The sequence below is a fragment of the Saccopteryx bilineata genome, chromosome 4, assembly GCF_036850765.1.
Source record: "Saccopteryx bilineata isolate mSacBil1 chromosome 4, mSacBil1_pri_phased_curated, whole genome shotgun sequence".
In the NCBI taxonomy this organism is placed as follows: domain Eukaryota; kingdom Metazoa; phylum Chordata; class Mammalia; order Chiroptera; family Emballonuridae; genus Saccopteryx; species Saccopteryx bilineata.
Window position 1 is genome coordinate 297,716,489 of NC_089493.1, and position 13,360 is coordinate 297,729,848.

Consider the following 13,360-nt stretch of genomic DNA (forward strand, 5'->3'; position numbering starts at 1 on the left):
TGTACAGTTCTATGATGATCTAGGTTTCGGGTATACAGTTCTATGATGATCTAGGTTTCAGGCGTACAGTTCTATGATGATCTAGGTTTCAGGTGTACAGTTCTATGATGATCTAGGTTTCAGGCGTACAGTTCTATGATGATCTAGGTTTCAGGCGTACAGTTCTATGATGATCTAGGTTTCAGGCGTACAACTCTATGATTATCTAGGTTTCAGGTGTACGGTTCTATGATGATCTAGGTTTCAGGTGTACAGTTCTATGATGATCTAGGTTTCAGGCGTACAGTTCTATGATGATCTGGGTTTCAGGTGTACAGTTCTATGATGATCTGGGTTTCAGGTGTACAGTTCTATGATGATCTGGGTTTCAGGTGTACAGTTCTATGATGATCTGGGTTTCAGGTGTACAGTTCTATGATGATCTGCGTTTCAGGTGTACAGTTCTATGATTATCTAGGTTTCAGGTGTATAGTTCTATGATTATCTAGGTTTCAGGTATACAGTTCTATGATACATCATCTTTACATTGTATCACGTGTTCACCACTCAAAGTCAAGTCTCCTTCCACCCCCATCTCTCCCTCCTTTACTCTCTTCTCCTCCCCCCCCCACCTGGGATTCTTAAAAATACAGATTCCCAGAACCAACCCCATATCACTGATTTGTAAATCTCTAGGCAGTACGGTCTTGGCATGGGAATTTTTTTAAAAGAAGTTTGGCAGGTGATTCTGAAGTGCAGTCAAGGTTGAGAACCATTGCTCTGTCCAAATTTTTTTTTCAAAAGGTTAGCAACTCCCCACCCTTACTCCAACCATATTAAACTTGGAGATACCGGCTTTCGTTATTTCTCTCGCCCCTCAGAGTCAAAATCATCTCCATCCTACATGCCCCAGACAGAAAATGGTGAAGGGAGTGGACTTTAGAGAGGACCCTAGGACATGGCTGGTCTTCCCCCGGGCACTGTCCACCTGTTGAGGAGTATAACCTTGTGGGGAAAGGACGTTCTCAGAGATTTCAGTTGCCGTCTCCCTTTGCCTGGAATAGGTTCTTCTTCCTGTCCAATGATGAGCTGCTGGAGATCTTGTCCGAGACCAAGGACCCACTCCGAGTGCAACCACATTTGAAGAAGTGCTTTGAGGGCATTGCTAAGCTGGAGTTCACAGACAGTTTGGAGATTGTGGGCATGATCAGCTCAGAGAAAGAAACCGTTCCATTCAAACAGAAAATCTACCCAGCTCAAGCCAAAGTAATTTCTCTTATCCATTTTTTTTTGGGGGGGGGAAGCGGGGGTCTCTTCTCCATCACAGAGTAACACAGAGAGAGGCAGAGAGCATATTAGTCAAGTGTCCAGACTCTAGTTTCAGTGTGCCTGGCTGTGGGACGGGTGGACCCACAACTTAAAGACTGGGTGACTTTGGGCAGTGACCCCCTCTTTCAGGGTCTCAGTTAACCCATTAATAAAATGGGGAGCACATGGCCATGCATGTGACACACTGAATTTGTGTCAGGATTTCAACCAAACTGGATGTGGGGGCAGTGGCAGGAACCAGATCCAAGCTGATACTGTTCAGATTTCCGTGAGCAGAGAGTCCAGTTAAAAGTCATTCGGTCAGACACAGCTTGCTGGGGCAGGTGTGTTCAAAGGTCAATAAAACATGGAATCAGTGCCGTGTAACTCTAGTTGTTACGCATGTGTCCTTATATAATGAGTAAAGTGTAAATCAGTGCCACTCCCGCTGGACACGGCGCACTTTCACTGGCCTCACTTTGCTGGCGTTTTTTTGTTTGTTCGTTTGTTTGTTTTTTGGGTTCTTTTGTTTGGTTTGGTTTTTTTTTGCCAACCACACATATAACTTGGAGTCAGGCCTCTCTGGCACACGTCAGCGAGCTCATGGATGCCTGCAGTCAACAGCGACAGTCACCGGAAATTCTGAAACTGAATTAGTTTGCTGCACGTTTGAATTAACCCAGAGAGCTTTGAAAGAAGCCCGGATGCTGGGTGACGTCTCACCCCAGTTGTACCCGGGAGCGGAGTCAGGCATCTGGGTTTGTTCCCAGGTCTCCAGGTGATTCTAACTCACAGCAGATTTGAGAACCACCGGAATATCGAAAGAATGACAACCACCGTCCGTTAGAAAGGAGCGGTTTGTTTTATAAACAGAAATGTAAATTTGTCGTCTTCCTCCTCGAGAGGCGGTCTGTCTCAGAAAACGATGTGAAAGAAGTGTTAAATGTTAAAAACTCCTTATCGTATCTTTTACACGACATACACTTCTGAGGATACAGTAAATAAATGGAAAACAAATAGTCGCATAATATTGGTTTGGTGGGGGGTGTGGGGAAGGAAGAAACTCCTTTGCCCTCAACATTCTTTGGCTGGTCTTTCAGACAAATACATAAACCTGAGGCAGAGTAAGAAAAATCACCAAATTTAATCACATATGTATGTAAGGTTGCACACACATGAGACAGTCAGAGACCCCCCCACCACCTAAGAGGTTCAGAGACAGAAAGGGAAACTGAGATCTAGCAAACACTCTGAGCTAAGGGTCAGGGCAGGTGCCTCAGGCTTCAGAAGGGGTATTGCAGGGAGAGCACGTGTTTAGTAATTCGTAGTTTGTCCTGTCCTATAGGTCAGTGGTCCCCAACCTTTGTTGGGCCAAGGACCGGTTTAATGTCAGAAAATATTTTCATGGACCGGCCTTTAGGGTGGGACGGATAAATGTATCACGTGACCGAGACAAGCATCAAGAGTGAGTCTTAGACGGATGTAACAGAGGGAATCTGGTCATTTTTTAAAAATAAAAGATCATTCAGACTTAAATATAAATAAAACAGAAATAATGTAAGTTATTTATTCTTTCTCTGCGGACCAGTACCAAACGGCCCACAGACTGGTACCGGTCCACAGCCCGGGGGGTTGGGGACCTATCTGCTATAGGTAGATAAAATAATAATAATAATAATAATAATAATAATAATTGCTTGTGATCTTGATCATCAAGCAGGCTCCTAACTTTAACTCTTCTAGATAGTTCAAGCGGAGAGAAGTGTCTCTTTGAGCTTACAAGGTCACGATTGCCTTTAGCTCAAAATCAGTTTGTGGCCTTGGCCAGTTGCTCAGTGGTAGAGCGTCAGCCCGGCGTGTGGAAGTCCCGGGTTCGATTCCCGGCCAGGGCACACAGGAGAAGCGCCCATCTGCTTCTCCACCCCCCCCCATCTCCTTCCTCTCTGTCTCTCTCTTCCCCTCCCACAGCCGAGGCTCCGTTGGAGCAAAGATGGCCCGGGCGCTGAGGATGGCTCCATGGCCTCTGCCTCAGGCGCTAGAGTGGCTCTGGTCACAACAGAGTGACGCCCCAGATGGGCAGAGCATTGCCCCCTGGTGGGCGTGCCAGGTGGATCCCGGTCGGGTGCATGCGGGAGTCTGACTGCCTTCCCGCTTCCAACTTCAGAAAAATACACACACACTCACACACACACACACCCACACACACACACACACACACACTAATAGTTTGCATCCCCGGGAGGCACGTCTCAGGGTGGCTGGTTGTGAACCCCGATGGGAGTAAACCCTGCCCCCCCCAGCCCTGTCAGGAGAGGAAGCCGGTTCTGCCGAGGACGGTCTCTTCCTCCTGTCTCGCTGACCGCTGACCGGGGGCTGCCTGTCTGTCTCCCCGCAGGGCATGGTGGAGAAGTGGCTGCAGCAGGTGGAGAAGGTGATGCTCGCCAGCATGCAGGAGGTCATCAGACTGGGGATGGAAGCCTACGTCCAGGTAACGGGACCGGGGTACCCGCGAGCCAGGGCGTTGGTCCCGCGAGGAGAACTCTGGGGAGAGAGGGTTGAAGAAGAGATCGGTCCTGGCCTAGCCCCTGCGTCCAGGCGCCCCTGTGTCCAGGTGCCCCTGCGTCCAGGCACCCCTGCGTCCAGGCGCCCCTGCGTCCAGGCGCCCCTGCATCCAGCCCTGTGTCCAGGCACCCCTGTGTCCAGATGCCCCTGCGTCCAGGCACCCCTGCGTCCAGGCGCCCCTGTGTCCAGGAGCCTCTGCGTCCAGGCACCCCTATGTCCAGGCACCCCTGTGTCCAGACGCCCCTGCGTCCAGGCGCCCCTGCATCCAGCCCTGTGTCCAGGCACCCCTGTGTCCAGACGCCCCTGCGTCCAGGCACCCCTATGTCCAGGCGCCCCTGTGTCCAGGAGCCCCTGCGTCCAGGCACCCCTATGTCCAGGCACCCCTGTGTCCAGGCGCCCCTATGTCCAGGCACCCCTGTGTCCAGACGCCCCTGCGTCCAGGCGCCCCTGCGTCCAGCCCTGTGTCCAGGCACCCCTGTGTCCAGATGCCCCTGCGTCCAGGCACCCCTATGTCCAGGCGCCCCTGTGTCCAGGAGCCCCTGTGTCCAGGCACCCCTATGTCCAGGCACCCCTGTGTCCAGGCACCCCTGTGTCCAGATGCCCCTGTGTCCAGGCACCCCTATGTCCAGGCGCCCCTATGTCCAGGCGCCCCTATGTCCAGGCGCCCCTATGTCCAGGTGCCCCTATGTCCAGGCGCCCCTGTGTCCAGGCGCCCCTCTGTCCAGGCGCCCCTATGTCCAGGCACCCCTCTGTCCAGGCGCCCCTATGTCCAGGCACCCCTGTGTCCAGATGCCCCTATGTCCAGGTGCCCCTGCATCCAGGCGCCCCTGCGTCCAGGCACCCCTGCGTCCAGGCGCCCCTATGTCCAGGCGCCCCTGCGTCCAGGCACCCCTGCGTCCAGGAACCCCTGCGTCCAGGAACCCCTATGTCCAGGCACCCTTATGTCCAGGCACCCCTGTGTCCAGGAGCCCCTATGTCCAGGCGCCCCTATGTCCAGGAACCCCTATGTCCAGGCACCCTTATGTCCAGGCGCCCCTGCGTCCAGGAACCCCTATGTCCAGGCACCCTTATGTCCAGGCACCCCTGTGTCCAGGAGCCCCTATGTCCAGGAGCCCCTATGTCCAGGCACCCCTGCGTCCTGCTGGGTGCACCCTGAGCCCTCCGCGCCCCGCTCGCTTCTTTCCCTGCAAATCTGTGTCTGGAGAGCCGTCTGTGTCAGAAGCGGACGGTGCAGGAGAAGATGCCGTGAGCCCGAAGCCTCCGCTGCTTCTGGCCAGTCCTCTCTGTGGGATGAACTGATGGCAAGAGCCCCTTCCAACGGAGCTTTCCCACCCATGGGACATGGGCCCTGAGGGGCACCCCCTCATGAATCCCCCAAAAGTTAGGGGGAACCAGTAGGACAGAGAGACCCTAAGAAAAAAGAACCTATCTAACCAGCCCTTCAGCCAGCTGCAGCCAAGGAAGGACCCTCCAGTGACCACAGTTTCCCACTGAGTAAGGGGCTGGCCCTGCTGCTCCGCCCTGTGCCGTCTGCATTGTGAACAGGAGGCCACCCCTCTCCGTGAGGACCCGACAGTGATCCCTCGTCTACCGTGGGCGGGTTAGATTCCAGAACCACCCCCACCCCGTGATAGGTGAAAACCTGCGAAGGAGCAACCTTTATTTACTTTATTATTTATATATATATATATATTTTAAGGCTTTATTTCAATTTCATATTCTTTTAGTATGTTTTAATTAATATTTTTATATTTTTTATATCGTTATCCATTTTTTTAGGCTAGAAAATGCACATTGTACTGCCAAAATAATTAAAATAGCAAATATGTAAAAAAAAAAAAATACCTCTAGACCGCAAAATCCCACAACACAGCGAAAAATCCATAGCACAGAATTAGATCGATACAATGTTGAAATCCGCAATAACAGTGAGGCCGCACAGAGTGAACCCCGATACAGCCAGAGGCGGCTGTATTCTAAATCGAAGATTATAGTCAAACTGCCCACCGTGTGCGTGTAGTTACTTGGTGCCATCGCATCTGTAACCAGCCAGCAAACTTGTGTCCAGGGCCCGGTGGTCAGTGTGTTCAGCTCGGCAGGCCACCCGCACTGTTTCATCTTTGCCTTTGTCGATGGTGATATGTAAACACAGGCATGGCTGTGTTACAATGTGTCTTTATTTACAAAAACAGGGGAAAGGCAGAAACGGGGCTGAACCAAAAAAAAATGAGGCTAGTGCTGTTACAAAAGGGAAGTTTATCTTAAAAGCGCCTGGGTGCAGGCGGGCTGAGACCAGCAAAGGGTGTCGGACCAGCAAAGGCTGTCGGCCCCGAGCTGCAGGAGGGAGTGTTAGGTACCCGGTCACTGCAGGCTCGGGGCTGGGGGCACCTGAGCATGGTCAGATGAGCACACCGTGGTCTGTGGCTTTGGTCACACTGTCTCCCTTTCCCAGCCCTCAGGTCCCTCCTGATGGCCCTGTCCCAAGGACATTTCTCAGAACCTGCCCAGGGTGGGGGTGGGGGGGGCTGCTTTAGGGGAGGGGAGGTGGGGTGAGGGAGATGCTGACAGAGGACGTTGCCCTAGTCGGGGGTTGGGTGAGGGGAATTTGAGGTCTAAAGGGGGCCCTGGATTTAAAGGAGCCCCAAACTTAAACCTAACACGAGGGACGTGTTTCGGCCATGGGTGCTGTCCCAGTGGAGCCCCGGCTCTACGTCCATCAGGCGTCCCTGAGTCGACTTCCCCGCGCAGTGGGACACTCCTGCTTATCAGCGGGGCTGGCAGCCTCTTCGAGACTGCTCTTGAGGCGGCTGTGAGGATGCTACTGATGAGTGCCCACACCAACTGCCACCGGAGGAAAGACACGACCGACACACAACTTAGTTGCAATAATCACACAGGCAGTTTATTACTCACAGATCCTATGGCGTGCCTGGGTGCAGCTTAAGGGGGCCCCATGGGCGTGCTCCTCTCGGCTGTCTGGTCAGAGCTCAGAACAGCGTGGAGACAGTCCACATCAACGCTGGAGTCTGGGTGACTACCTCAGCAGGGTCCCTCAGCTTTAGTACCTTCTCTGGCCAACGCCTTCTAACAGGTGTCAATCTACAGGATGATCACCTCAAACCACCTTTTTGGGAGTTCCTCGCAGGGAGCCCTTTCTGTGTTAATCTACCTAAATGTTATATTAAGCTACTTTTAAGTTGTTCCTAGGGAAGCTTCTTGTTTATGTTGACCTACAGAGTTATGACATCAAGCCACCTCTTATCTAGGTATAACTTCACACACACACACTAACTGGGCCCTGCTGGAAAGTCAGAGTCTGTTTATCCCATCTGCACCCACTAGATTAATTCCTATCTAGACGGCGTCACTTTATTTAATTCCCTTAATTAATTTTAACATTCTATCTTAATTACTTTTATATATCTTCCATATTTTTTTTATATTTCTCTATATTTAATTACTATAACATTATATCACTACAACAGGTTGCTTGATTTATAGTTAAAAAAATGTAGGGGGGGCATTGACTAAGAAAACTGGGCGGTGGCCCTGCAATATTATTATGTCACCATTAAAAAGAGTGGTTGTGAATACTTTCTGAACACCACTTTGAGTATCCCTGGTAAAAATCCCTCGATAAGCCCATGGAAAATATAGATAAGAGTTGAAGAGATTGTTGGTTGTGGACAAGTCCCGCCCGGGGGTGAGGATGATGGAGACGCAGAGATCAGACTCCGGGGACCAGGTGCAGTGACGCAGATCCCCTTTATTCAGGAAGTAAGCTAGCTTCTGTCCACACACACAGGTTCAGCCTCTAGGGTGTGACAGTGTGTCCTTCATTGGGAGCTGCCTGGTTGGCGCTGAGTCATTTCCTTACCGCGGGCGAGCTCCCTTTCTGGGTGTGCCCGGGAGGGTCCTGGGAGCTGGCGTGTTCTCACAGCATTGCATCAGCCACAGCGGCTAGGAGTGCGGCGCTCTGCGCTCCACCCACAGTTGGTGATCTTCTTCTTTTTCGCGTGTCAATGTGAGACATTTCCAAACCTGTAAGAATTTTCATGAGTCTATGTGAGCCAAACTGTCGACAATCGCCAGGAAGAGGAAGCAGTCTTTAATGGATTGAGAAAGTGCTCCCCCCAAAATGGCTGTTTCACTGCTTATTTATACCTTAGAATCAAAGGGGAAGACTTGGGGAGGGGCGGGGGGGGGGGACATGACAGATCAGAAAGCAAAGAGGGGAAATCTCTGGGATTGGACAAAAATGAAAAATGTCTACGGCGGGCGGGTCCTCAGGTTATGACACAGTTCTGTTCCGACGACAGTCATGTCACCTGAATTCTGGTGTCAGCTGAAACACACCCTAGCCGAATCACTCACCTGTCCTCACACGGCTGTAAAATCATCATACATAAAAACACAAATATGTCACGTTACTGTGTATTCCTCTGCCGCCCGCCACCAGACTGCTTTGCCCACGTAGTCTGAGCACGATGCTCGTGGTGTTAGCCGAAACACTCGCGTCTCCGTTTTTTAAAGTTTTTAGGGCAGCGAGCATGATAAACTCCCAGGGTTGTATGAGGAGACTGTTGTAACCCAAGGATCCCCGTATGCTGAGACTTCTTTACATAGGCGGGAGCAACACAGTTAACAGTTAACGGTTCACATCACAATTGCAATGAGGGGTCTGTTGGTTCCTTGCTCTGTTGGGGTGCCTGCCCTGAGCCGGGCAGGGAAAGAAAACGACCCTTATGTTTCAAAGACATGTTATCGGGTACGTTATTGTAGATGCAAAAGACAACAGACAGGCTCAGTTAAGGTAAGCCTTGACCTTTGTGAGAGACAAATACCTCCCCAGGACATGACCACCCACCGCAAACTGCTTTTAGTTAGAAAGTGTGTCATTTTTGACCAGCCTGTGTGGTCACTTTAAAAGGTCTCTTGAGGCCTGACCTGTGGTGGCGCAGTGGATAAAGCGTCAACCTGGAAATGCTGAGGTCGCCGGTTCGAAACCCTGGGCTTGCCTGGTCAAGGCGCATATGGGAGTTGATGCTTCCTGCTCCTCCCCCCTTCTCTCTCTCTCTCTTCTTTCTAAAATGAATAAAAATAAATAAATAAAATAAATAAATAAAAGGTCTCTTGAGTTCCCAAGGTCATTGCGCAGGGCTCCCCTGAGCTTGTCAGGTTCCGTGTGTGTGACCCCTCTTCCGTCCACACGCAAAACTCCGGGAAGAAGACGTCAGTCAGTAATCCCGGAGATGTCTTGTCACTGGAGGGAGGGGAGGGATTCTGCCTGTGTTAAGGCGAGGCGGTGGGGGGTGTTTTTAAGACAAACAGACCCTTTACCACGGCCCACCGCACTTCCCCAGGTCTCTCGCAATCAGTGGGTCTTACAGTGGCCTGGCCAGGTGGTCATCTGTGTCTCGTCCATCTTCTGGACTCAGGAGGTGTCCCAAGCGCTGGTGGAAAACACCCTACAGGTGAGTGAGCCTGCCGTGCAGCTTGGGGAAGGGATTCAAGCTCGCTTAGAATTTGAATGACAGACAGAGTAGCCATGTTTTCTACATTATCATCATCATCATCATCATGACATCCAACCTGTGGCGTCCCAGAAGCCAGATTTTCCTGGGGACCTTTGGACAGAGAATTTGGAATCAGGGGTGTGATGGAGTTCCCCCAGTGGGACGATTCCCACAGACCTTCCCAGACCAGAGGAAATCCTAGGCTGCAGGCTGGGTGAGATGTATCAATCAGTCTTTGCTTCCTGGTAAGATGTATCAATCTGGTGAGATGCAGGCTGGGTGAGATGTATCAATCAGTCTTTGCTTCCGGGGTCAACCTGGTAGAAATTCCACCCACTGATAGGTTTCTTTCTTTTTTTTTTTTAATTTAATTCAATCTCCTTATTTTTATCTCTTTACTTTAAATAGTATCAGACGCACAAATAATGTTGCAAAATAATACAAAGCACCGTAGCTAGGTGCCCTTTCTCCAGATTGTAACAATACAAAACAATTTAGGAAACCACAGTATAGTTTTCCAAAACAGGAATCCAGCACTAACGCATGATACAATATTATTATCTAATCTATCAACCTTTCCATTGGATAATCTGAATGTAGCCAGTTACCCACCCTCTGGCCAGAGCTCTGTGTCTGGTCCGGGATTCAATCCAGGATTTGTTTATAAATTTAGCTTTCACACCTTCCATGTCTCCTTTAATCTCATAGTATTTCAGGGTTGTTTATTTTTGTCGTTGTTCGTTCTGAACTGTGGTAGGATTTACACACCATAGAATTCACCCATTTCAGTGCACAGTTCTGGCTGTTGACAAATGCATACGTTTGTGTGACTCCCACACTCCCTCCTGCCCTCTCGATAGTCACCCTCTCCCCCCACGCGAAGGCTCTGGCAACTACCACTCTGTTTCCTTCCCCTGGAGTTCCGTCTTTTTCCGCAATATCATCGGAAGTGAAATCAAACTGTATCCAGTCTTTCCAGTTTAGCTCCTTCCGGTCAGCATCAGCCACTTGACCGTCAGCTAGGAGCAAAGGACAAGCTGAGGGAAGGGGAGCTGGAAGGTGGTTGACACGTAGAAGTTCGGCTTCAGCCACGGGATGGTGGGAGGTGACATTTCCCCAGGAGGGATAATGGGGGGCGGGGCGGAATCCAGTTTAACCGCTTGTTCCCCCTCCAACGTCCCTCCCTGCCAGGATTTTCTGGAGAAGAGCAACGACCAGATCGCACAGATTGTCCAGCTGGTACGAGGGAGGCTGAGTGGTGGGGCCCGTCTCACGCTCGGCGCCCTGACCGTCATCGACGTCCACGGTGAGCACAGCGGCTTCCCTGGTATTACCGACTGTGCAGGGACAGCAGCCCCCTCCCCTCCTCCTGGATGGAAGGCTTGGGGTCTCCTGACCCATCAGAGCAGAGGTTCTCCTCCTGGGTGGAGGGCTTGGGGTCTCCTGACCCATCAGAGCAGAGGTTCTCCTCCTGGATGGAGGGGCGTGGGGTCTCCTGACCCATCAGAGCAGAGGTTCTCCTCCTGGGTGGAGGGGCGTGGGGTCTCCTGACCCGTTAGAGCAGAGGTTCTCCTCCTGGATGGAGGGCTTGGGGTCTCCTGACCCATCAGAGCAGAGGTTCTCCTCCTGGGTGGAGGGCTTGGGGTCTCCTGACCCATCAGAGCAGAGGTTCTCCTCCTGGGTGGAGGGTCTTGGGGTCTCCTGACCCATCAGAGCAGAGGTTCTCCTCCTGGGTGGAGGGGCTTGGGGTCTCCTGACCCATCAGAGCAGAGGTTCTCCTCCTGGGTGGAGGGGCTTGGGGTCTCCTGACCCATTAGAGCAGAGGTTCTCCTCCTGGGTGGAGGGCTTGGGGTCTCCTGACCCGTTAGAGCAGAGGTTCTCCTCCTGGGTGGAGGGCTTGGGGTCTCCTGACCCGTTAGAGCAGAGATTCTCCTCCTGGGTGGAGGGGTTTGGGGTCTCCTGACCCGTTAGAGCAGAGGTTCTCCTCCTGGGTGGAGGGCTTGGGGTCTCCTGACCCATCAGAGCAGAGGTTCTCCTCCTGGGCGGAGGGGCGTGGGGTCTCCTGACCCGTTAGAGCAGAGGTTCTCCTCCTGGGTGGAGGGTGTGGGGTCTCCTGACCCATCAGAGCAGAGGTTCTCCTCCTGGGTGGAGGGGCTTGGGGTCTCCTGACCCGTTAGAGCAGAGGTTCTCCTCCTGGGTGGAGGGGCTTGGGGTCTCCTGACCCGTTAGAGCAGAGATTCTCCTCCTGGGTGGAGGGGCTTGGGGTCTCCTGACCCATTAGAGCAGAGGTTCTCCTCCTGGATGGAGGGGCTTGGGGTCTCCTGACCCATTAGAGCAGAGATTCTCCTCCTGCGTGGAGGGGTTTGGGGTCTCCTGACCCGTTAGAGCAGAGATTCTCCTCCTGGGTGGAGGGCTTGGGGTCTCCTGACCCATTAGAGCAGAGGTTCTCCTCCTGGGTGGAGGGGCTTGGGGTCTCCTGACCCATTAGAGCAGAGGTTCTCCTCCTGGATGGAGGGGCTTGGGGTCTCCTGACCCGTTAGAGCAGAGGTTCTCCTCCTGGGTGGAGGGCTTGGGGTCTCCTGACCCGTCAGAGCAGAGATTCTCCTCCTGGGTGGAGGGGCTTGGGGTCTCCTGACCCGTCAGAGCAGAGGTTCTCCTCCTGGGTGGAGGGGTTTGGGGTCTCCTGACCCGTTAGAGCAGAGGTTCTCCTCCTGGGTGGAGGGGCTTGGGGTCTCCTGACCCGTTAGAGCAGAGATTCTCCTCCTGGGTGGAGGGGCTTGGGGTCTCCTGACCCATTAGAGCAGAGGTTCTCCTCCTGGATGGAGGGGCTTGGGGTCTCCTGACCCATTAGAGCAGAGGTTCTCCTCCTGGGTGGAGGGGCTTGGGGTCTCCTGACCCATTAGAGCAGAGGTTCTCCTCCTGGATGGAGGGGCTTGGGGTCTCCTGACCCATTAGAGCAGAGGTTCTCCTCCTGGGTGGAGGGGCTTGGGGTCTCCTGACCCATTAGAGCAGAGGTTCTCCTCCTGGGTGGAGGGGCTTGGGGTCTCCTGACCCGTTAGAGCAGAGGTTCTCCTCCTGGGTGGAGGGCTTGGGGTCTCCTGACCTGTTAGAGCAGGGGTTCTCCTCCTGGGTGGAGGGCTTGGGGTCTCCTGACCTGTTAGAGCAGAGGTTCTCCTCCTGGGTGGAGGGGCTTGGGGTCTCCTGACCCATTAGAGCAGGGGTTCTCCTCCTGGGTGGAGGGCTTGGGGTCTCCTGACCCGTTAGAGCAGAGGTTCTCCGCCTGGGTGGAGGACTTGGGGTCTCCTGACCCGTTAGAGCAGAGGTTCTCCTCCTGGATGGAGGGGCTTGGGGTCTCCTGACCCGTTAGAGCAGAGGTTCTCCTCCTGGGTGGAGGGCTTGGGGTCTCCTGACCCGTTAGAGCAGAGATTCTCCTCCTGGGTGGAGGGGTTTGGGGTCTCCTGACCCGTTAGAGCAGAGATTCTCCTCCTGGGTGGAGGGCTTGGGGTCTCCTGACCCATCAGAGCAGAGATTCTCCTCCTGGGCGGAGGGGCGTGGGGTCTCCTGACCCGTTAGAGCAGAGGTTCTCCTCCTGGGTGGAGGGGCGTGGGGTCTCCTGACCCGTTAGAGCAGAGATTCTCCTCCTGGGTGGAGGGGCTTGGGGTCTCCTGACCCATTAGAGCAGAGGTTCTCCTCCTGGATGGAGGGGCTTGGGGTCTCCTGACCCATTAGAGCAGAGATTCTCCTCCTGGGTGGAGGGCTTGGGGTCTCCTGACCCATTAGAGCAGAGGTTCTCCTCCTGGATGGGGGGGCTTGGGGTCTCCTGACCCATTAGAGCAGAGGTTCTCCTCCTGGGTGGAGGGGCTTGGGGTCTCCTGACCCATTAGAGCAGAGGTTCTCCTCCTGGGTGGAGGACTTGGGGTCTCCTGACCCGTTAGAGCAGAGGTTCTCCTCCTGGGTGGAGGGCTTGGGGTCTCCTGACCTGTTAGAGCAGGGGT

General features: G+C 53.2%; 1 protein-coding gene across 3 annotated transcripts in view; it reads left to right on the forward strand.

Annotated features, from left to right (window-relative positions):
* Window positions 1–13,360, forward strand: part of DNAH3 (dynein axonemal heavy chain 3) — a 199,423-nt gene that overhangs the window by 89,818 nt on the left and 96,245 nt on the right. For all 3 annotated transcript variants that reach the window (XM_066275915.1, XM_066275914.1, XM_066275913.1), the window contains 4 exons: window positions 1,044–1,245; window positions 3,683–3,775; window positions 9,213–9,323; window positions 10,557–10,671. In XM_066275915.1, coding sequence (XP_066132012.1) covers window positions 1,044–1,245; window positions 3,683–3,775; window positions 9,213–9,323; window positions 10,557–10,671 — 521 coding nt within the window. The remainder of the gene's footprint in view (window positions 1–1,043; window positions 1,246–3,682; window positions 3,776–9,212; window positions 9,324–10,556; window positions 10,672–13,360) is intronic.